The sequence below is a fragment of the Pipistrellus kuhlii genome, unplaced genomic scaffold, assembly GCF_014108245.1.
Source record: "Pipistrellus kuhlii isolate mPipKuh1 unplaced genomic scaffold, mPipKuh1.p scaffold_m20_p_1, whole genome shotgun sequence".
NCBI lineage: Eukaryota > Metazoa > Chordata > Mammalia > Chiroptera > Vespertilionidae > Pipistrellus > Pipistrellus kuhlii.
This window is the reverse complement of record NW_023425404.1, coordinates 38,665,863-38,689,888: the sequence shown is the minus strand read 5'-3', so window position 1 is coordinate 38,689,888 and position 24,026 is coordinate 38,665,863. Positions and strand designations below refer to the sequence as shown.

Here is a 24,026-nt window from a genome sequence, read left to right as displayed (position 1 = left end):
TCTACTTTTTTATATTCCTTTAAGGTATTAATACCCATTTTGCAGATGGAGAGCTGAGGCATACAGAGGTCACACACTTTAGACAGAAGAGTATAAAGAATCCACCCTGTGACTCAACCCCAGAGATCTTTCCACTATACAACGTGACCGTGGGTGGTAATGGGTTAGCAAACAGATAACCTGACACCTGCTGACTCACAGCAGCAGAGAAGTGGAAAGAGGGTAACAATGGGCCAGCCTGAACTTGGAGCATGGCTTTGCCCTATTTCAGATGCGAGATGCTTAACATGTTTCCTGTCTCTCTTAAGACTCAGTTCCTTGGTCTGTAAAAAGGAGGGTAGTAATACCTGGTTTGCCGGGCTGTAAAGACAAGTAAGTAAAAGATGCCAAGACATAAAGCAACTATTCAAAAAAAGGTTAACTATTATGATTACAAAGAGCATATTAATTAGCTAGTGAGTCAGGGCTCCTGAGTAACACTCTGACGGGTGATAAAAGAATTCCAGCCCGGCTGCACCCGGAGGCTCAGGGGTTGGGCATTGACCTGTGAACCAGGAGGTCATGGTTTCATGGTTTCATTCCCAGTCATGGCACATGCCCAGGTTTCAGGCTTGATCTCCACTGTGGGACATGCAGGAGGCAGCCAATCAACGATTCTCTCTCATTACTGATGTTTCTCCCTCTCCTTGCCTCTCTGAAATAAATAAAAATACATAAAAGAAAAAAAGAAGAATCACATAGGCCAGAGAGCTTGGGGAAAAGGTAGATTGAGTCTCTGCTCTTCAAGCCCCCAGCGAGAGGGTGGTGCTTCATACAGATTCCACAATCAGGGGTGTGAACTGACAAAGCCAGGTCAGAGAGTCAGAGAGTAAGAGAGCCTCAAAGGCCTATCGGTGCTACTGGGACAAACAAGAAATTGGGTGGACCCACAGAACCAGAGGAGAGTTCCAATACTACTAATAAAAGATTCCTGAAGTACATCAAAGGCAGGAAGACAACTTGAGGATCCATGAGACACTTACGTAGAGACGAGACACAAGGCAAATATTAGAGCTGCTCTGATTTTTAAAATCTTTTCCTTTTGAATCTTCACTACTGTAAATATTAGGGATTCCAATTCCAAACTGTCTTTTGAAGCAGGTGGGTCAGAGATCTTAGGTCCAGTAGCGATGACTAGCTCCTTTTCCTCTTCCAAATTTCTCATATCCAGTGAGTCACCAAATCCTTTTGGTATACCTTCAAAGTATCTTTCGCGTCTTTATTTATTCTTTAAAAAGTATTTATTCAGCACGTATTCAGGATACAATCTACAAGACTTTGCAAACTGGTGTTGGACACATTGCAGGCAGAATGCCCTCCTCTGCAGAAAAACCTGCTGCAGAATATTTCAAGCAAAAAAAAATTTGAAACTGCACTAAAGGCGATGCTTTCATATTGTCAATACGTTTCCTGAAAAAGGCTAGGACAGCAGGAGCTGATGTAGGCCAAAAAGGACAGAAATTCGCTTTGATTTGAAATAAAACTGCCAAATAAATGATCTCCAAGGTTTCATAAGTCTCCATAGGGGTCAGTTGGTCAGGGCATCAGAAATGCTTCTGGCTAAGATTTTGTCTGGTGATATAGAGATGGTAGAAAATTGAGAAAAATTTGCTATTTCTCCTTCCCCTTTGCCACACTGGATTCTTTTATTAAATAGATTTGCATAGATGTCTCTGATAGATCCAGCCATATAACATGTAATTCCAAAACACAAATCCAAATTCTGAATTTTAGAGCAAAAAAAAAAAAAAAAAAAAAAAAAAAAAAGGTGATGAGTGGAGCAGATGTTGTTGCTCATTTACTGAGCTCACAAGTGTATCTACCTGTGTCTTCAGTGCTCATCATTGTCAATGATACTAATGGAGCTATAACTGTTGCATTTTTCTATTGGCACTGCCTGTACCTTTATTCCTGCATAGGCTTATGGAATGTCACACATCAGTTTCCTCTTTGACTTTCCAACTCAGGCCAGGCTTCCCATAACCTCACTAGATATTGGTCTTCTCTCAAGATCCCATCTCTTTTCTACCAATATACTTAACTTTCTGAACCAATCTTTTATGGAATCCTGTTCTTGCTCAGAGATCTGCAAACCTATCATTCCAGGAGGTACCTGTCACCCACACAATCTTATATCCTCAAATCAGCCTCTCCTGCATTACTGCACAAATGCCATATGGCTGTAATACAGAAACAGAAGTGGAAGCCAAGTGCAGGCCTTTGAGTAACTGACAAGGACCATTTGTCAATAGAATTTTTTTTTTTTTAACAATCCTATTGATATATCCTCTTTCCTCTTCATCATACAGTGTGGGTTCCAGAGGCTCTCAAGCCATCCATGCTTTCTCCACCCTAAAAGGAAGACCCAAATCAAGTCCCAATACTTCTATGACACCTTTGCTGACTGCTCCAGTCTAAACTGATCTCTCCTTTTTCTAAATGCAATAGCACTTACAGCTTACTTCAAGTATTTCAGCTTCAAAATTACCATTAAACATTTATTGTGCGTACCCAAGAAACAAAAAAGCATACACCAGTTTCCCATCCATAATCAAAGATTGAAAAAAGTGTGCACATGCAAATTGAAAAAAACAACAATATTAAGAAGATGCTGAAAACGAGGGTTATATGAGGTGCTACTGAAATTCAGAGAATGACCACTGGGCTGAGTTGGATGAGAAAGGCTTAGGATGGGGGAGAGCACTCCAGACAGGGAGACCAACCTGGGCAAGAACGTGACACATTCCAGGGCAAAGGTTAGCACAATTTGGTTAGAGTTGGAAAAAAATCAAGTTGGATATGTCCCAAGCTAGGAACTTTGGACTCTACTGGGCAATGGAGAGCCACTGCGACATTTTAGTGGAAGTGGGACATAGACTAAAAGATATAATAGTTAAGGAGCATTCATTTGGCAACTGTGTTTGGAAGAGAGAGTCAGTGGTAGGATAAATTTTGGGGTAACATAAAAGAACCATTGTGAACTTGTTAAATTCGAGATGTAGGTATGTTACCTAAATGGGATTATCACAGTGATAACTGGTGCTTAAGGCAGGAGTTGACTAAGTTTCAATAGAGGTTCTACCATTTACTAGTTTGAGGCTCTTAGGCTTCTTTTAAACCTCATTTTCTGGACGGAACCTCTAGCAATAACAATACTGGCAGCCAGAGTGGTTGTGAGGACAGAAACAGATGATCTACATGCAAAGCATCCAGCAGAGGGCAGGCACTCAGGAAGTGTATCTTGTCTGAACCAGTTAATGGTAATAAAGATAAGAGGTGACACCGAAACTGGTTTGGCTCAATGGATAGAGCGTCGGCTTGGGGACTGAAGGGTCCTGGGTTCGATTCCGGTCAAGGGCATGTACCTTGGTTGCGGGCATATCCCCAGTAGGGGGTGTGCAAGAGGCAGCTGATTGATGACACTCTCTCATCGATGTTTCTAACTCTCTATCTCTCTCCCTTCCTCTCTGTACAAAATCAATAAAATATATTAAAAAAAAAAAGATAAGAGGTGACTGGGATATGAGGATTTCAGAAGCCTTAGTCTTGATTCTTAACTAGAATCAATTAGGGAACTTGAGAAATATATTGACGCTCTGGGCTCACCATAAATCAGTTGAAACAGAATCTCTAGATGTATAGCCCAGATATCTATACCAGCGTTTTTCAACCGCTGTTCCGTGGCACACTAGTGTGCCGCGAGATGTTGCCTGGTGTGCCGTAGGTGCAGACAAGACAAGAATTTTATAATTTTTCACTATTTTGTTTACTTAATATTTCATAATAAAGTAATTATAAAATACTTTCTTTGTGTTTATTTGATTCCTATTCAAGAGAATTACTTTATATATAGTCAATATAGGCACAGAGTTAAATTTTTTAACATTTTCTAATGGTGGTGTGCCTCGTGATTTTTTTCATGAAACAAGTGTGCCTTTGCCCAAAAAAGGTTGAAAAACACTGATCTATACTAAGTGAATAAGGCAACACAGAGATTGGAAATGTCTATCCTTGGAAAGTTAATCAGTGAACACAAGGCAGTGGATGAAATCAGCAGCTAAAGCAGCCACTCCCTCTGCTCTGTCTGCCAGTGGACTGTTGGGGATAAACTTGGGAAACATCTAAGGCACATCCTGGGTGTTTATTTCTGGATCTTCACCTAATGAATAGCTGGGGTTGGCAGGAGAAAGTGGAGGCTGATAAAAAGGGGTTGACCACAGGGAGTCAGGACAGGAGAAGAACACCAGAAGTGATGGATTTTCCCTAAGTGAATGGATTACTCTGAGGAATAGAGAAACAACGAGTTCCTGTCTCTAGATAGAGGTGGGGGCCTGGATCTGATGGTGATAGCTAGTATGATCATCCCTGTTCTGAATTCCACCCCTCTCTTGATAAAAATGGCTCCCCTCTGGACGGTGTTCCTGAGCTGTCCACAGGCAGAATTCTCCTCACAAACTTAGGAGTTGGGACCTATCATTTGTGAGTTTGGCTGGCCAAAGCCAGTCTACCTGAAGCTGCTTAATTCTAACTATTTTGATGAGTCTGTAGATATGCAAAACTCAGGACCAAGCCCTTGGTGGAGGCCTATCCTTGACAAAACACCTTGTCTCCTCCCTTGATTTTTTTTTTTAAATTCAGTTTGTTACACTGATTTCTAGCCCAGAAATATTAGGTCTAGTAATAATTAATGTCGTTTTCTAATACTTTTTTAAAATCGAATTTATTTAAACAATACAACAAAATTTAATCAACAATATAGTTGCCGTTGTTTTCTACTACTTGTGCCCAACGCTCAGGAAGCATTTTAATCCCTCTGTTGTAAAATTCTTGTGATTTTGATGCAAAAAATTCGGTCAATGCATTTTTGAGGCATTCTTCATTATTAAATTTTTTTCCAAGAAGAAAGTTTTGCAAAGAACGAAACAAATGGTAATCGGAAGGGGCAATATCAGGAGAATATGCAGGTTGAGGGAGAACTTTCCATTCCAACTGGCGCAGTTTTTCAGCAGTGATTCTTGCAGTATGCGGTCATGCGTTATCGTGGTGAAGAATTACGCCCTTCCAATTAATCAGCGCGGGTTCTTTTTCTCTTAAAGCTTGGGCTAACCTTTCCAATTGGGCACTATACACTGCACTTGTAATGGTTTGGTTAGATGGTACAAGTTCATAATGAAGAATTCCTTTAAAATTCCACCAAACACATAACATCACTTTTTTCGCATGCAAGTCAGGTTTTGGCGGGGGCTGCGGAGCCTCATTTTTGTCCAACCATTGAGGCCGCCTTTTCAAATTAACATACAGCACCCATTCTTCATCTCTGGTAACAATTTGCTCTAAAAACGGCAAACGGTTTTGACGAGAGAGGAGTGAACTGCAAATTGTGACTCTTTGATTACGGTTGTTGTCGGTCAACTCATGAGGAACCCATTTTCCAAACTTTTGGACTTTGCCAAGTGCACGCAATTGATTGGAAATTGTTTTTTGTGAACAATTTAAAGTTGTCGCAAGCTCTTGTTGGGTAATTTGAGGATTTTGCACCAAAAGAGCTTGAAGAGCTTCTTGATCAAAATTGGACACACGGCCTCGACCACTCTTGTCATCTAACAAAAAATTTCCCTCGCGAAATTTCTCAAACCAACGCTGGCATTTTCTGGCGCTAACTGCATCTTGACCAAGAGCACTACAGATGTTTTTTGTAGCCTCACTTGCTTTTCTTCCTAATTGGAACTCGTAAAGCATGCATTGCTGAATATGCTCTTCATCCGCCATCTTCTTAGCCCTAGTTTTGCAACAAAAACCAAACCAAACACAAACTTTTTCAAGCAAAACTTGGTAATTGCACTTCACACGTTCTGTAGATACCACGTGTTTGAAGGTTATGTCAATACAAGTCAACGCCAAGCAAGATTTTAAACGAATGTTTAAAAACGACATTAATTATTACTAGACCCGTCCACCCTGCCAGCATATCCACCACTTTAGAAAACATGAGCAAGATTGGGAGGAAACTGATATTGCCTCTGTCCTGTGTTATCCCATCTAAAGAGTATTCATTTCATCATGTAGACAAGGTCACACCAGGGAAATTGGGAAGTGAAGGTCTGAAAAGAACACCAGAGAGATTAGGTCATTAATTTTTAATTTTCTAATTAAATGATACTAAAAGTTCCTAGTCTTTCCAGCTATGGCAAAAGCTCATAACACAAGGAGCAAGTTTCTCTTTCAGCCCCAGGAGAATGGGTTTTGTTTGCTTCCTGTTCACAAACGCACATAGGCAGTCTGCATTTGACTTAGCCCCTGGTTGGACAAGCACCCAGCTCTCCCAATATCACTGGCCTCATACTTGAGCTTCTCTCTCCACAGAAGCATTTTCCTGCCTTCCCTTCCCTCTGGCATTATTTGGAAGAAAGAGCTCCAAAACCAGGAGAGACCTCAGAGGTCATCTGGTCAATCAGTTCTCTCACAAATGAAGAGATATAGGCCCAAACAAGTGCTAAGTTTGCTGCCTAGGATCACAGAGCCACTAGAAAGAAGCATGGTTGGCCAGAGGTAGCAAATCTGTTTTCTCAGTGCAGAAACCACAGATCTTGGGAAATAAATAAGTTACACCAAGAGGGGTTGGGCTCTAGTAGTCTCTAGAGCCCTGGAATGTCTGGCCTGACTGGAGTCTCTCTGTTTGCCTGGGGGCTTTGTGATATCTAGTAATATGATTTAGGATGGAGGCTTTGGAAAACACCATATAACTTCTCACCCTGCCCACCCACCTGGAGGGAACAGGAGACTAAAGGTCAGTCATGTAGTGACAGAACCCAATAAAAACTCTGGACACCAAAGGCATGGGTGAACTTCTCTGGTTGGCAATACTATTGCCATAACTGGAAGGAAATGACACCACTCATGACTTCATGGGGAGAGGACAACCAGAAGCCTCACATCTGGACCCCTCCCAGGCACTGCCCTATGCAGCTCTACTTTTTTCTGTTTTTGATTTGTATCCTTTTGCTGGAACAAAATTGTAATCCTAAATTCAGAGCTCTCATGAATTCTGTGTCATTCTAGTAAATTATTTGGAACTGAGAGGGTGGTAGGGACCCCTGAATTTGTAGCTAGCTGTTCAGAACTGAGGGTGGTCTGCAGAACTCCTTGGTGTCTGAAGTGAGGACGGTCTTGAGCAGGATTGTGCCCTTCACTTGTGAGGTGTGGCCTGACTGGGTAATTAGTGTCAGAAGTCAAAGCAGCTCCCTGTTCTACCGGCTTCTAAATGACAGAAATCCTGGATGCAGAGCCCTCAGGCCCAGGTCAACTGAACAGCTGAAAAGAAGGCTCCCACCAGTGGGCACAGGTCCTTCTTCAGTATAGTGTTCCCTACAGGGACACATTCAGGGGGATCTTCGAGTGGGAGAGACGTGGGCTGGGCAAGACGGCAGCTTCCAGACTTGTGAAGCTCATGCAACAAGACCTTTCTCTTCTTTCATCTCACTAAGGCTCAGGAGGAAGGAGAATAGGCAAGGGAATGAGTTCGAAAACTTACGCTGTACCCTCATTCGATCTAGTTACGAAATGCCCTACTCCTCTCTATTGGCCAGTGACCTCCACTTGGGGTCAAACGGAAGCATTTCCTATTAAGCAACCCAACTCATTATCACTCACGTATTCCTTCCGAAAGGACTTAACCTGCATCTAACTAACCTGAATGTGCACTACTTATTTAGATCTACCTTGCAACTCACCGAAAATCCAGTTGGAGGAATTAGTGTAATAAGATTAGGAGGAAGCAGTTAGATATATTTAAAAGGTGTCCATAGGAAAATTGGTTGGTGTCTTCACCAAGTAAATGCCATTAAAAAAAAAAAAAAAAAAAAAAAAAAAAAAAAGCCATGATGGTATTAGGGAAACTGTGATAGAATAAAAATAAAAAATTGAAAGACTCATATGCAAATGAAACAGTATTCCTTGATTTACACAAACTAGCAGGAAAGGCATGTTTGCAAAAATTAGTGAAATCTGAATGTGCACTGCTTATTTTTAGATGATACTAAGTTTTTATTAATTATTTAGTTTTGATAATGGTCCTGGGGCTAAGGGAAAAAAAGGTTATTTTCCAGGTAAATTATAATGAAGTCTTTATTTATTGTACCTTTAAAACAATTTAGCTTTCTTTGTTTTATAGTTTTGACTTGGAACCATGTAAATATTTTATACAATTTAAAATTTTTAAATGTTAAACCCCTAAAAATAAAAATGAAATTACTAAATGGACTTAACTGTAGGGCAAGTTGGAATGTTAATGACACAGAAAAGGGTTATTTTAAGTGGCTCTTAAAACCCAATATTTTGATTGTACATGCCAAGGACAAAAAGAACAACAAAGAAATTTTAGAGTTAATTCAGTATTGCTATTAATAACATTGGTACTGTTATTTTAAATAATTAACAGAATCACTCATTTGCTTTATCCCCTAATATATATTTATCTATACTAAAACAAGGGTAATATGCAAATTGGTCACAATATCCTCACAGTAACAATCAAACAACAGGTTGCATGGGGCGACAAGGCCCACAGGGGGGTTAGCGAGGGATGACCAAATGACTGACCAGCTGCATGGGGCGACCAGGCTGGCAGGGGGGACAGTTAGGGGCAACAAGGCTTGCACAGGGGGGCAGTTAAGGTCGACCAAGCCAGTAGAGGGGGCAGTTGGGGGTGACCAGGCCAGCAGGGGGGGCACTAAGGGCGACCAGGCCAGCATGGGGGCAGTTAGGGGCAACCAGGCAGGTGGAGGGGACAGTTGGGGGTGACCAGGTCAATATGGGGGCAGTTAGGGATGATCAGGATGGCAGGCAGAGGTGGTTAGGGGTGATCAGGCTGGCGGGGGGGGGGCAGTTAGGGGCATTTAGGCAGGCAGGCAGGTGAGCAGTTAGGAGCCAGTAGTCCCAGATTGTGAGAGGGATGTCTGACTGCCGGTTTTGGCCTGATCCCAGGCAATTGGACATCCTCCAAGGGGTCCCGGATTGGAAGGGTCCAGGCTGGGTTGAGGGGAGCCCCCACCGTGCACAAATTTCATGCACTGGGCCTCTAGTATATTTATATATAACTATGTAGACACATATTTATTTCTTCTTTTGTATATATAATTACATTTATTCACACAGTATAAATCAAATAATTGTGATGTCATTAGGAACCAAATTTTTCAGCATTAAGAGAAATGAGATAAAAATATAAAAATCCTATAATCTTAAAATGAACTTAAAATTACCAGTATGAACTTATGCTTCATCTCTTTTCCTTAAAAAATTAGTATTTCCTTGTCCTTTGAAAACAACTAGTAGCACTGACAACATATGTCAGTGAGCACTCAGTGACTGGCTTTACATAGCTTTGTAAATGTAGGAAATGTACAAGATGACTCTGGAACATTTTAAACAAGAAAGCTACCAAAGACTACCAGGGTCATCTAAAGAGGACATGGCAGCCAATATACAGGGCTCTCAAGGTCAAAGTTAGGACCTTTTGAGCCTGACAGGAAAACTGCAGTGGTTAAACAGATAATATTACATTTTAAGTTAACCGAATAAAATAATTCCACATAATAAATGTGAAAGAATAGAATTAGAAAATAATGATTTATTTTGGAAAATAACAAATTTTTAATTATTAATTAAAGAATGACTGTATAATGAGAATTTTTAATGGGTGGACCCACGGGCAATCCAACAGGCATTATTCACCAGTAAAAGCCCTGAGTGCAGAGCATCACTGATGAAGCATTTTTTTTTTTTTTTTTGCCAAAGAATTGAATCCGAAAAAAAAAAAAAAAAGAATTGAATCCGAACCTAATCAAGCTTTTAGCTATAGACACCAATTTACAGGAAGTAGAGGGGACCATATACAATCAGCTAACCCCACACTACAGAAAATCCTGCAGGACAAAAGAACTTTTTCTTTAACAAATAAATGCCAAAGGGAAAAAAAAAAAAAAAAGAAAAAAAAAAAGAGGAGACTTAAGAGGCATAGCAATCAAGGGCAATGAGTGAGCTTTGTTTGGAACCCAAATAAAAACAACTCTTAACAAAATTTACAACGCAGTCATGGAATAGAACTGATAATATAGGATGATGTTAAAAGAATTATTCATTTTTTTAGGCGTGATGTAAATTATCTTTGAAAGGTGCATAATAAATTATTGACAAATAATGATTTGCTACCCAGGATTTGCTTTACATGACCAAGTGGAAGCAGGATGGAAGGATGAGGTAAAACAGGACTGGCCATATGCTAATGGAAGTACAAGCTGGATGAGAGACACACAGGCCCTTATTATAACACTCTTTTTAAATTTTGCATATGTCTGCAAATATCCCTAAAAAAAGAATTTTCAGAAGTGCTTCAGATAAAAAAAATTAAAGCGCTAAAAAAGGTGAATGCAAATATGACGAAATGTTAACCCCTGTCAAGTTCTAAGCGATGGGAATATGGATGCTTACTTTTTCTTCGTGTTTGCAAATGTTCATAATAGTAAACAAAATTGTAAAGGCTCTTAAACCCAGCCAAGACCCAGAGTTAAGTCAGGTTAAAAGGATTTTGACATGTAGCTGCAGACAGACAGTTAATGCTGGCATTTACCACTAATGCCCACAGAAAATTAAAAACAAATGACAAAGTACACCAAAAAGCTACAACTTGAACTACATTACTGGGAAAAGAAAAGAGAGGGGCCGAGAGAAAAGGACTCTCGCTGACAGAACAGGGAAGCTCATGACATCAAGGATCTTCAGCTTCGAGTCAAGCCACGGCGTGATCCCACGGGAGGGAAGGGGTTTTACAATGGTTAGTCCAAGGCCCCAGGGATGATCAATAAAAGGTCTGGCTACACCTTGTGCCCTACAGCCTTCATGCCATAAGTGATGGGGTAGAACAGTTTTAAAAAAGCAGCCCAACCCCACAGAAGCTCCCAAGCTTTTATGATTTGGAAGTAGAAAACGAACCGAGACAAAGCAGGCAGCGTGACTGTTACTCAGCTGCGCCTGCGCCTGTTGCGAAAGCGCTGCTTCTCGGGAGAAGCTCTAGCTAACAGCACGACCTCACGTCCTCTCCCCCGAGGAAGGCTCTGTCCGTACCTGATGATGACACACTGGTTCTCTCTGTCAATGATCATGTTTCTGTACATATTGTCTGCAAGAGCATAGATGTGGGGTGGGTTTTCGTACTGGGCCTGGAAAAGCAAAACAAAACGAAACCAAACCATGGTCAGACAAAGCAACACATTAGATTTTTTTTTTTCTTTCTTGGCCTTGGCTTAGACCACTCTATAGTCCCAATGCTTATAATTATTGTCGTACAGGTTATGTAACACAAGATTTCATAAACTTGTCTAGGTCACGGGGAGTTACACCTAACAAAATAAAGGTGGAATCTGGAGGTGCTGTGCTGTCGGTATTTGAGTGATTCAGCCTTCAGACATGCCCCATGCCTTCAGAGGCTCCAGCCCACGCCCTTCCTCCCAGCACGCCTCTGCAGGTGACGTCCCACTGCGAAACGTGTAAAGGCCCTGGGGCGACAGGCCTCCTAAAAAACCTGGGCCTGCTTCTACTAGAATTCTAAATTCCTACACAGTTTTATTTATTTATTTTTTAGAGGCAAGTTGGAGATGGCTATGGCGGAGGAGAAAACCAAAATTTTCCATAAGAAGAGAACAAGAGGTGTGGTTCTTTAAAGAGATCAACTGGTTTGGTCAGTTTGCTTCATCTCATGAGAGGGAAAAAAATCCCGGCACACGAAGAGATTCCCCTGGGTTTTCGTTTTGTGGGGTCTATTAGCTCTGCAAAAATATAAATTCACCAACACATTCACTGTGTCGGGACAACTGCAGCCCTGCTTTCTTCCGTTTCTTGGCCCACACCTCCACCATTCGCTCAAAAGAAAAGTGCCAAAAAGAAAAGCTAAAAAGGAAAGACAAGTAGAGTCTTATGCACAGGTGCGGTATCATTTACCAACCCAGCTTCGGGCCTTATGGTACAATGGCTTACTGATAGAAAGGGGGCCTGGCCCACAAACTGCCATTCATTGCCAGCTCTGGTAGACCGGACTGAGTGATGAGAGGGGATGAAAAGAGAGCGCTTGCTGCCTGCACACTTGTTTAGAGCTGGTATTTCCAGGGTCTACGCTTTCCCTCATATTGTGAGCAGGAGGCTCCCCAGGGGAACTGCCCAGGGAGGGTCGGACGCTATTCCTGGGACTTGTTGGCCAAACAACGCCAAACAGGAACAAGAATACGTCCCTGCTGTCACCTTACAGTCAGAAGGGGATGCATGGACGAACCTCAGGATATTGTTTTAAGATGTTTTAAAAAATTCTGCTGACACACAACTGTTCAAGCCTAGATTGCTTATGCAGGATTATTTTTAACACCTCTTTGAAAACAGGGAAATCGATTATAAGAAAGAAAAGAGGAAAACAGAAGGAAATGGAGTGAAGAGAAAGCTGTGGGCCTGTAGGGAAAGGTGTGGGCAAGTCATTGACCAACAAGGCTTTAAAGCTGATTAACTAGTCATACTTGACCTTAGCAAGTGGTTGTTTTTCAAGATGTTTTCCAATATATGGCCTCACGGAACCTCTCAGCTACCTATGAGAATTATCAGGTGGCTATTTCCTCCACCTGATTCTTCCCTCCCCTGAAGCCCCTGAAAGTCATTAACATCTGACTTCAGCTCCAACAGTCAACAGACTTGAGTACTTAACTTCTCTGAGCCTCAGTTTCCTCACCTGTGAAATGGGGACAGAGAGCAATACAGAGCCAGCATCCAGGGCTGTTGTATTATTTGTCACAAGTGTAAGATAACACCTGGCACTCAGTAAATAGCAATTTTACAACACTCGGTTATCATTAGCAGTTAAAAAAAAAAAAAATTCTAGGGCATTCCTTTAGAGCACATGTGTCAAACACAAGGCCCACGGGCCAAATCCATCCCGCCAGGCCTTGCAATGTGGCCCGCACCGCGCTGTCATCACTGCACTCCGCTGCGTTTCCATCACAATGACAGTTTATGACTGTTCAGTAAACCATTCGGCCCGCGATTTAGGCTGGATTTTAGATTTTGGCCCCTTCTCTGATTGAGTTCGACACCCCTACTTTAGAGAGAACTCTTCAAAAGATGAACAGTCTAAAAGGGACTCGCAGCAACGCTTCTCAGAGCACTGGAAAGAAACCACCGATGCACAGCCCTGGCACCCTCCCCGCCCGGGCGTCATTGAGAATGCCAGGCCAGCCCGCGCCTGCTGCTCCGGCCGCAGATCAGGGCACAGGGCAGGGCCCCGCCTCTGCTGACAGTGTGCCCCTTGTGCTGGGCTCCCATAAAGGCAGCATTATCAAAGGTCTCTCGCGTGGCAGCCTCCTTCGGCTCTAGCGACCAGCACCATTCATCTGCCAACAATGGGGTGAGCTCTTGCTCTGGGTAAATTGCCTTCCACTTCAACTGATGACTTTGTGTGGGCTTTCTTTGGTTTGTTTTCCAGGGGTCAGGATTCATGAACGCTCTTGTGCTTCTGCTGCAAAGGAAGGAGCGAGGGGGAAAAGATGCTGGGATGGGGAGGCCTGGGAAGGGATGAGCCACGTGATGAAACGCATTGCCGGGAATTACAGTTTCCATTTTAGTCCCACAACTGGATTGGCTGTGGAGCTGGGTCTGAACTGGGCCCGAAGACATCTTACTAAATGAAGTAATAAAAGACTCATTTTTCATGTTCCAGTCACAGCCGCAGTTTTAGGGTCTAATTCAGACAGAATGATGCCCATCACCCAATTTATTTTTCACCCGTTACTGGTTGTTTAGTCTTAGAATTTTATGGCGTGTGTGGAAAGAGAAGATCCCCCAACCAGTAGGTCTTACATCCATGTAACTAATTTCATACGCAATGCTCTAGTGTTCAATAGTCCTGTGCTTTCCTGGGCTGCACTTGAAAGAGCAGCACAACATTAAAAATCAAACAATGGCCCTGGCCAGCATAGCTCAATGGACTGAGCATCAACCCATGCACCAAGAGGTTTCGGGCTTGCTTGATCCCCAGTGGGGGATGCACAGGAGGCAGCCGATTGATGTTTCTCTCTCCCTCTCCCTTCTTCTCTCTTTAAAATCAATAAAAACATATTTTTAAAAAATCAAACATGTCACCTACTTGAGTAATAACATATTAGTATATAGTAGTTTTATTATAATAACTCATACTAAGGAAATGCAAACATATTGCCAATATCAAGAAAAACTACCCATGCATCAAAGAAGCCAAAAACACTACAGTAAAATCCGTGGCATGTTACTTACCGCTCCTTGGTACATCTCAATTTCCTTATCTCCAAAATATGGCATCTGCTTGAAGGGGTTGACTGAGATTAAGACGGAGCCTATATATGTCTGAATTTATATCCAGTTAAGGTCCATTGTTAATCTTCATAGCTACACTTTTTTTTTTAAAATTAAGTAAACAGATGTTATAAGAAATTCACGATTATTCAAGAAAGAGCTGGTGTATTTGTTTTCTAAAAGATTACAAATAAAGACAAAGGCAATTACCAGCTAGCTCAGATATTGTTCCTCTCCAGGAAGAGGAATGAACTTAATTACCAAGGTGCTACAAAAAGAAATATTCAATGAATTGGAGCTTATTCCTTTAAGACTGGTGACACATATCTAGAAAACAAAACAAAACAAAACAAAACAACAAAACAAAACAAAACAAAACAGAAATGATCAAGGAGTGAATCCTTTTATTTTTCCCTGGGACCTTTTATTTTTCCCTGGGACCTTTCTTACAATTAGGTATACTAAGAATGTATTCATTTACTCATTTAACAGACAGAGGGATCCAAGATGAACTCTTTAGAAGCTTAGGGAACTGAGTTGTATCTCTATTATTTGGAGCAGACAGTTACAAACCTGTACCGATCAGGCTGAGAGGAAGGAGGTGTTATTTCTGCACGGGGAACCCAGGAAGTCCTCTCAGCAGAAACCTGTTCATACTAAGTCTTAATTCTTTTACACGACACATTCTTACGTGCCTAAATACATCAAGTGTTATTGTAACGAAAAAATATTTTCATGTGTTCATTCAGCAACCAATTAGTTTGAACTGGGTGTCTACAACATGCCAGGCGCTGTTCTAGAAGCTGGGGAGACAGCAGTGAATAAAATACACACACTGGACAAAAGTCTCTGCCCTCACAGAGGAAAAAAATCATAAAGGGAAAACAATGAAAAAAATACTAAACCTCACACATACTCAGTTTCTCTTAATCAATGATTTCCCACTGTTCAGACATTTTGCAGTTGAAGATGTGAAGCTATGCAATGTCCTCCCCCAAAGAGAGAAATTTATAAATTTATGTGTTAGGATCCAGGTATCTAACAGAGCAATGCAGTAACTCTGGTCAGAAGGCCTCATTCCCCAAGTCCGGTTCTTCCTGACCTTGGGTAAGTCATATGTGTAAGCTGCAGTTAATGGATGATGGGGTAAATAAAATAGGACCTATTCATAGGGCTGTTATGAGAATTTGATGTTATAAAATGCTTAGCACCATGTCTGGCATAGTGGATGCAATTTCCTTAATTTATATACTTCAAGATGCATGTTTTATCACATATTAACACCTCTGATATGCAGCTTTGGTACTATTATTGAACACAAATAAGCCAACTGTAGGATATAAATCGTACAATATTTAAAAGTTAATATTTATACACAAAGGCAAGAATGCGGAATGACTCGGTTGCAATTTTGCTTTCTTTTTCACTGACCAGAAAGATCTCTGATTTGAAAGGGTTGAACTTGAAACAATAGTACAGAAGATGGGGTAGTTTTAAAAGCACATCCAGATGGAACCAGCGGGGGCAGTCCATGGCACTAAGAGAAAATGAGAAAGAGACAGCGAATTGGAACTGAAAATCGCCAGGGTCACAGAAGAAGGGGCATGAGCAAATGTAATTCCAAGTACCAATGCCAGATTGGATTAATGGCCTGTTTCTTTTTAGGCAAAAATTTAGAACAGATAATTTATTATTAAAATTATTACGCAAGTAAAAAATGTCTCTAATGCTATAAACTAAATGTTAATAACAACACTGATTAAACACATACATGTTTACATGGTACTAATATAAGCTCTTAATCACAACTCTGTTACTACTTTAATTCTATTTTTTACTATGAAGAAACTGAGGCATAGAGAAACTTTAAAACTTGCTCAAAGTCACAAGCTAGTGAGTAGCAAAGCTATGCTCCAAACCCAGGCAACCTGGTTCTAGAGCTTGCACTCCTTTTTTTTTTTGGAATACATTTAAAAAAATCAATTTCAGAGAGGAAGAGAGAGATAGAAACATCAGTGATGAGAATCATTGATCGCCTTCCCTCTGCACGACCCCCACATGAGATTGAGCCCGAAACCTCCCAAAACCTGGGCATGTGCCCTGATAGGGAATCGAACCGCAACCTCCTGGTTCACAGGTCAACACTCAACCATCAAGTCACGATAGCTGGGGTAGAGTTCACATACTTTTTATTTTTTTTATTTTTAATATATCTTATTGATTTTTTATAGAGAGGAAGGGAGAGAGATAAAGGGTTTGAAATATCAATGAGAGAGAAACATCGATCAGTTGCCTCCTGCACGCCCCCCCTCCCCCTCCACTGGGGATGTGCCCACAACCAAGGTACTGCCCTTGACTGGAATCAAACCTGGGACCTTTCAGTCCCCAGGCTGACGCTCTATCCACTGAGCCAAACTGGTTTGGGCTAGAGTTCACATTCTTAATCAACAAGCTATATATTACCTTTATAGGATTAGCAGGTATTGTCTCTATTATTGTTGCTGATACTATTATTGGTAGAGTTGCCAGATTTAGGAAATAAAATAAAAAATACTCAGGTAAATTTGAAGTTCAGATAAACAATAAATAATTTATGCATATATATCCCAATATATATGCTCCAAGCAATATTTGGGACATAGTTCTACTAAAATGGCACTTGTTGTTTATCTGAAATTCAAGTTTAATCAGGCATCCTGTATTTTACTGGTAACCCTAAATTGGCAGCACAAGGATCTCCTGCAGGACTGAGGGGTGTTTCGATTAGATTCTGTGATTCTTTGAGTACTAAAAACTCTATCTCTCTTCGTTGATATTTAAAAGTATATTTTTATTGATTTCAGAGAGGAAGGGAGAGGGAGAGAGAGATAGAAACATCAATGATGAGAGAGAATCATTGATTGGCTACCTCCTGCATGTCCCACACTGGGGATCAAGCCCACAACCCAGGCATGTGCCCTGACTGGGAATTGAACCATGAGCTCCTGGTTCATAGGTTGAAACTCAACCACTGAGCCATGTTGGCTGAGCCGTTGATTTTTCTTTTTTTTTTCTTTTCTGTATCTTTACCACATGGTAGGGACCAAATCAAAACTGCATAAATGAGGCTTGGCCCTCATTTGGATCCTCATAATGTAGTAATTTTTACAGTAAGCCAAATTTGACCATCCTCATTTCAAAAGAAGGGGATGTCGGGCTACATTTATCTCCAGGTGAAAACGAACTTGGGCAGGTATGACGTTTCCATGGAGAGGGGTGCTCCTTCCCTTAGTGTGAAGGGAATGCTGTGACTGCCGCCTGTCCTGGACAAACTGGTCACTGCATGCGAAGAAGAAAGAGTGACCCAAGGAAGCCCTGCTCAGCAATCCCTCCTGCCCACCCAGCCCTTGATTATCAAATACATGAGTTGGGTTGCATAAGAGCTCCTATAGGAGCCAACGTTTTTTACTGTGAATGATCTGCTATGTAAGAGATATAGTGAAGAGTCTTGACTCAGTCGGCTATATAAATTCTGATTAGGGCCTGGGAAGGAGACACTCAGAGAAAAAAACTTTCAGATAATTCTAGGCCAAGCCTGAATTAGTGACTGAGGTTGAAAGAGGGAAAATTGCAGCCATTCTCTAAATTTCCCATAAATAATGGGGCTGCCATATTATTTAGGAGGAGTCCAGAAAAATAAAGTTTAGTTTGAAAGGGAAGAATTGAGACAAGAGAATTTAACTTAGATTTAAAGGAAACACACCTATTTTAGTTATTTTAGGTGCGAGTTTGGCCTCCTTGTTTATCTCATAGCTCATCTTTTTTTCCACCTGGCTGGGTCTGCAGACACCTCAGGGCTTCCCTACTGAGTTGGGTCCCTTCTCTAGACCTCAAATACTGCCTCCCACTCCCTACTACATAATTCAGGTGTGCCTTTGGAAAAAGCTGTTTCTATCATTATCTCTACCACATAATCTTTGGCAATGAAAGTGTGGCCCAAGGTTAATTTTGAAAATGTATGGAGCTACAAAAACAAAACAAAACAAAAAAAACAAAAACAAACAAACAAAAAAACCAAAAAAAATCCTCATCAACCAACCAACCAAACAAACAAAAACTCAGAAATATTTAACATAAATGCCATCTTATTTAATAGATTTTGCAAGATGAAAGGACCCAACAGATCTAGGTTCTCAAATGCTTATTGGGGATCTTTGAGTGTACAGTGATCTGCAGCAAGAATGACGGAGAGAAACAATGCCCTGGAGTTTTCATAAAGCTCAGTTGATTCAATGTAAGACTTTCCTTTATTCTTAGATTATCTCCTTTCTATTTTGGGAGTGTTAAAATATTTTTTCTTTTATGAAATATGATGGTAGTGAAGCTTCTGTAAGTTTGTTTTTAATGGTCTTATTAGACAAAGATAAAATTTAACTTAAGAAAAAATGTCAATAACGAATGAATTCCCCCAAACTACCCAACCAACCTAAAGGATTTTCCTGCTTTTATCCCGAAGATGGAGGAGGGGGGAGATGAGGACGACTTGCCTGAAGACTTATGTGGAGAAGGTCAAGCTGGAACTCAAGCCCCTGGCTCCAGCCACCAGACCAAGCTCCCTCACTGCAGCGTGGTGCCCCCACCCACAACGCGCCTGACTGCCAAGGACCAAACCTCATTCAGAACAACTGCTCTGCCTTCAGCTCCGGTTGGCCTGGCACAAACATCTCAACCCCTAATTCAAGGGCCCAAGTTGCCAAACACACTTGAGTGTGGTCTTTGAGTGAAAACAAGTTTGGAGGAGGCTGGACCAAATGGGCAGGGGGAGCTTTCGCACAGAACCGCTGCCGTCAGCCAAGTGGCTACAGATGATGCCAGGCACAAGAGCAAGGACTGCAATGTTTTCCTCATAGATTTTCGAGGGGAATTGTAAGGAGTGTGGCAATATTCGGGAAAAATGGATGGTTAATCAAACCTTCTTTGTCTTAGGATAAATAGCTGAAAAATGTGTGTGTGTGTGTGTGTGTGTGTGTGTGTGTGTGTGTATTGGTAAACCATGTTAGCATTTTCTAAGTAGATATTTTTCTGATGTAGAAAAAGAAATGAGCATTCAGGCTGAATGCATTAATAACTGATGGCTCCAAATGCTGACCTTTAAAACAAGACAATGTGCTGGCATTAAATGTAGAAGAGGTCAAATGAGCAATTTTATAATTTCATGTGAAATCGAATCTCTTCTTGCCTTTACTATGCTTAGGAGAGAGGGGAAAACACTTTTCCTTAAAATGATGCTACTCTATCATAATAATAAAAAACAAACAATGCTACTCTATCATAATAATATTCCCTTAGCACTGAGCTGATAAAGAAGGCTTTTATCACTTATCAGAGGAAAAGATTTTCAGCTCCACCCTTGGCATTATTTTCATAAACATCCAACAGAGTCATCCAGCTTTCTCAAAGCCAAGAGCTGCCCTGTGCTATTGATAAAAGCACATTGATGCTGAGTTTCTCATTTATCGAGTGGGCTGATTTCTAAGACACGAAGTCATTAGTGGTCAACTAACTCATTTCCTTGGTAAAGTACCCGATTAGTCAGTCATTGATTCAAAGGCATTAATTCAGAGGCAAGTAATCAGCCCCCTCTGTGTGAGTCACTTCAAAATTCTGCTGTCTGAATATAAAAAGCAAGTCTTAATCGTCAACAAATTTTCAAGGAACACGTAATACGGTGCTCCATGCCAAGTATTGTGCAGGAAACTAAAACACACAATGCAAGAGGATCCCATTTTTGCTAGAATTAACAAGAAAGCACACAAATACGCATGCCTATATGCAGATAAGTTGAAAAATATAAAGCAAGAGGATAGAGAGGCACTAACCCTATATGGTGGGATTCTGGGTGATTTTAGTGTTCTCCTTTCTGCCGGACTCCATTTTACAAGTCATGTTAAATAAAAATGTGTTACTTTAAAGTAGGGGTGTCGAACTCAATCAGAGAAGGGGCCAAAATCTAAAATCCAGCCTAAATCGCGGGCCGAATGGTTTACTGAACAGTCATAAACTGTCATTGTGATGGAAACGCAGCGGAGTGCAGTGATGACAGCGCGGTGCGGGCCACATTGCAAGGCCTGGCGGGACGGATTTGGCCCGCGGGCCTTGTGTTTGACACATGTGCTTTAAAGGGCTTTTTTTCAAACGTTGTTTTTTAAAAGAAGACATACAAGACACAGTCCTTGTCCTCAACGAATCTTTGGTATGTTAGGATAAATGATCTTGGTGGGGGGAAATGAGTATGGCTGGGCTGCCTGCTGATAATCACTGGCACCACCTTTTTCTTCTCTTATCCAACTGATCAAAACCCATGTGTCTATGTCAATAATGTAAGAAGGTGAGCCTGTATTCTAAGAACATTCCAATAAGTAATTTGTTCAACTACATTCTGTAGGAGTTAGCCTTTTATGGGCTTGTCAATACACCGATCCTCCATTTAAAACAAACAAACAAACAAAAAACAAAAAAAAAAAAACACCCCAAAACTCCTATGGTAAATAAGAAACAGCACACAGCATTGGGAAGAACCAAGTGCCTCAGAATAATGTATCGCTCGATACATACCTGGTGCGCTGAACCCTCCTAATGACGAGACAGGCAGTCCCTGCACAAGTGTTGCTGACAGGGACGGGTGTTTCTTACCAACAGGCAAATGAGCAGTGTAATAAGCAGAAGCTATCGATGTGAAAACTATGCCCCCCGTGCTTTGGGGGTGTATTCCGAGGGTCGCAAAGACTCCACCTGTAATGGTCCTCCACAACGCTGTCCCTTCCAATTCGCCAACAGCAAAGATAAACTAGCCCACTACTAACAGATTCTACACCAATCTTCGCATGTCTGTGACCAATTCTGCAGTAAGTCCACTAAGAGAACTTTACCTAGTTGCACCAAACAAAACTCCTGAATCCTGTAAGAACTTAAGTATCATAGTTCAGTTCTCTGTTTATAACGTAGTCAACATGCATGTGAACCAAATTTCCATTCTGAATTTTTTAAAGGCCCATAAAAAATGGCATCTGGCAGCCCGGCTGGTGTAGCTCAGTGATTGAGCAATGATCTATGAACCAGGAGATCAGGGTTCAATTCCCGGTCAGAGAACAAGCCCAGGTTTTGGGCTCAATCCCCAGCAGGGGGGGTGGGGAGGAGGTGAAGGAGGAGGCAACCGATCAACGGTTCTTTCCGCTTATTGATGTTTCTATCTCCCCCTCTCCCTTCCTCTCTGAAATCAATTTTAGAAATATTTTTAAAACAGGCATCTGGCAAGCTAAAATTGAAACGTAAAGGACAACTCAGGAATGCCAAGCATTTCAATAGCTTAGCCTCACTTCTCAGGTTTCCCTTAGTAAACATAAGAATGCAGAAAAACTGACCAAGTTGCACATTTTTTGCAGGGGGCAATCTTTTTTAAACTTTTTAAGCTGAGACTTAACTGCTTTGCAATTTGCTATTGACAGAAATTCTCTGCAGGTCAGGACTTTCTCTGAGCCACAAGGGGTGAGAGACACCATGTGCGTGGCTAGAGGACGTCATAGATACAGTGCCATGGATTCAAATAGATGGATACTGGCTGCATCTTGATTATGGGAAATGCCAGGAAAACAATCCAGCTTCATCTTTGCCCTTCCCACAGCCTGAGCCAAAAAGTAACAACCACCTTCTGAAAGGGTGAAGATGACGTGAGCACAGGCTTCAGATGAATCTTCTTCTTCTTTTGTTGTTAATCTTCACCCAAGGATATTTTCCCCATTGATTTTGTAAAGAGAGTGGAAGGGAGGGAGGGAGAGACACATTAATGTGAGAGACACATCCACTGGTTGCCTCCCACGGGCACTGTGACCCAGGGCTGGGGATTGAACCTTAGGGAGTTCACCAAGAAACCCAGGCATGTGCTCTTAACCAAGAATTAAATCCTCCACCCTTCACTCTAACCACTGAGCAACACTGGCCAGGACCAGATGGATCTTCTCACACCAGGACTGAAGCCATGTTTTACTGTGGACATCTCATTTAGAAATGTCCAAAGGAACCAATGAAGGATACAAAAATGTAGTCGTCCATGTATCTCTTCTTCAGATTCTCCACGATGGCGTTCTCTGTGATCTTGGAGAGAAGGACCATGTCGTCCACGCCGCTGTGCTTGACGTTGTGGCTCTGCCAGTGGTACCGGAAGGCACCTTTGCTTCCCTGCAGATGGAAAACACACAACTGTTAGGATAGTTTGTTTTCTCCTGGAGTTAAAAAAACCTTCTACTCATTTCCCAGATAACCCTCATATCAACTGCAACAGAACAGAGTGAACAAAGATTCTGCTATAGATAGAACTGGATTCAAGTTTCAGCTTTGCACGGACAGACTAAGCGAAGAGGGAGAAGTTACCTCAGCTCACTGCACCACTTCTGCTTCTCTTTCCTCATTTGAAAAATGGAAGAAATGAGACCCACTTTATAGAATTGTTGTAAGGATTAAATAAAATGACATACGTGAAGCACAGAGCAGGGTCTAGGTAGAGTATAGCACAGTAAATGATCGACGGCCTCCCACAATTCCTTCAACTGTATTATTTCATAATATTTATCAATGAAAATGAGCAGTGAAATAGGAACTTCCTAGACTTGTTCTGCAATTTCTATGACAGAACTCAGAAGTGGGAAGAATGTGTCACACACTGGCTAGGTCACAGTATCATCGTTTTCTCCCTGTAAACTTACCACTGTCAATGGAACACTGGCTTTCTACATTCAAACATAAGCTAGTTTTGATGAGAGGTCACTGCTATATTAACGAGGAAAGGGACCGGAGCTGAAACACGATCCAGAGCTTGCTGTGGGCAGAAGGACCTCATCTGGCCCCGTGGCCTCCTTGGACAGAGAAAGCCGTGGCCCTTATCTGCTTATCGAAGTTACAGCTCAACACCAGGAGTGGCTTCTGAACACCTGGGGCCGGCAGGGGTTCCTGTAACTTGGCATTTGTGCTACCATCTCCCCTCAGGCTCAGGCCCTGGGTGAGGGGGGATGGGAGCACTGTGGTGGCCCTGGGTGAGGGGGGATGGGAGCACTGTGATGGCCCTGGGTGAGGGGGGATGGGAGCACTGTGATGGCCCTGGGTGAGGGGGGATGGGAGAACAGTGATAGCCCTGGGTGAGGGGGATTGGAGGACAGTGATGGCCCTGGGTGAGGGGGATTGGAGGACAGTGATGGCCCTGGGTGAGGGGGATTGGAGGACAGTGATGGCCCTGGGTGAGGGGGATTGGAGAACAGTGATGGCCCTGGGTGAAGGGGGATGGGAGCACTGTGGTGGCCTTGGGTGAGGGGGGCCCTGGGTGAGGGGGATGGGAGCACCGTGGTAGGCCTGGGTGAGGGGGGATGGGAGCACTGTGGTGGTTGCACTTGGGGAGTTCACCATCCACTGAAGGGCACCTAGATATGGATGGATGTGTTCATGGATCAGCAACAGTCAGTCTGCAAACACGGGTAAAATGGGTGTTCCAGCAGGGGGAGACTCCTTGTCCTGGGAGAGGCAGAAATAACTTCTTGGAGAAGGTGCCACTGGATGTGGATCTAAAATACTTTTAATTTCCCAGCGAAGTAGAGGAGGAA

The 24,026-nt window shown here is 42.1% G+C and overlaps 1 protein-coding gene and 1 long non-coding RNA gene across 5 annotated transcripts in view; both read right to left on the bottom strand.

Annotated features, from left to right (window-relative positions):
• The window catches only part of MYO1E (myosin IE), a 177,875-nt gene that overhangs the window by 79,971 nt on the left and 73,878 nt on the right, over positions 1 to 24,026 (bottom strand). The window contains exons 2-5 of one of the 3 annotated variants that reach the window (XM_045582052.1): positions 23,406 to 23,408; positions 22,471 to 22,614; positions 14,362 to 14,451; positions 11,161 to 11,255 (exon numbers count right to left, since the gene is read on the bottom strand). In XM_045582052.1, the coding sequence (XP_045438008.1) occupies positions 11,161 to 11,255; positions 14,362 to 14,451; positions 22,471 to 22,614; positions 23,406 to 23,408 (332 nt within the window). Of the gene's footprint in view, positions 1 to 11,160; positions 11,256 to 14,361; positions 14,452 to 22,470; positions 22,618 to 23,405; positions 23,409 to 24,026 lie in introns of all 3 variants that reach the window. The other 2 variants (XM_036440246.2, XM_036440256.2) reach the window with 2 other exon arrangements.
• On the bottom strand, positions 14,511 to 16,472 carry LOC123652393. 2 transcript variants are annotated; one of them, XR_006741719.1, is made up of 2 exons: positions 15,832 to 16,472; positions 14,511 to 15,705 (listed from the first exon to the last, which is right to left on the bottom strand). It is a non-coding gene; the product is annotated as an uncharacterized LOC123652393 (long non-coding RNA). The 2 variants fall into 2 exon arrangements; XR_006741720.1 differs by having other exon boundaries at positions 14,511 to 14,576.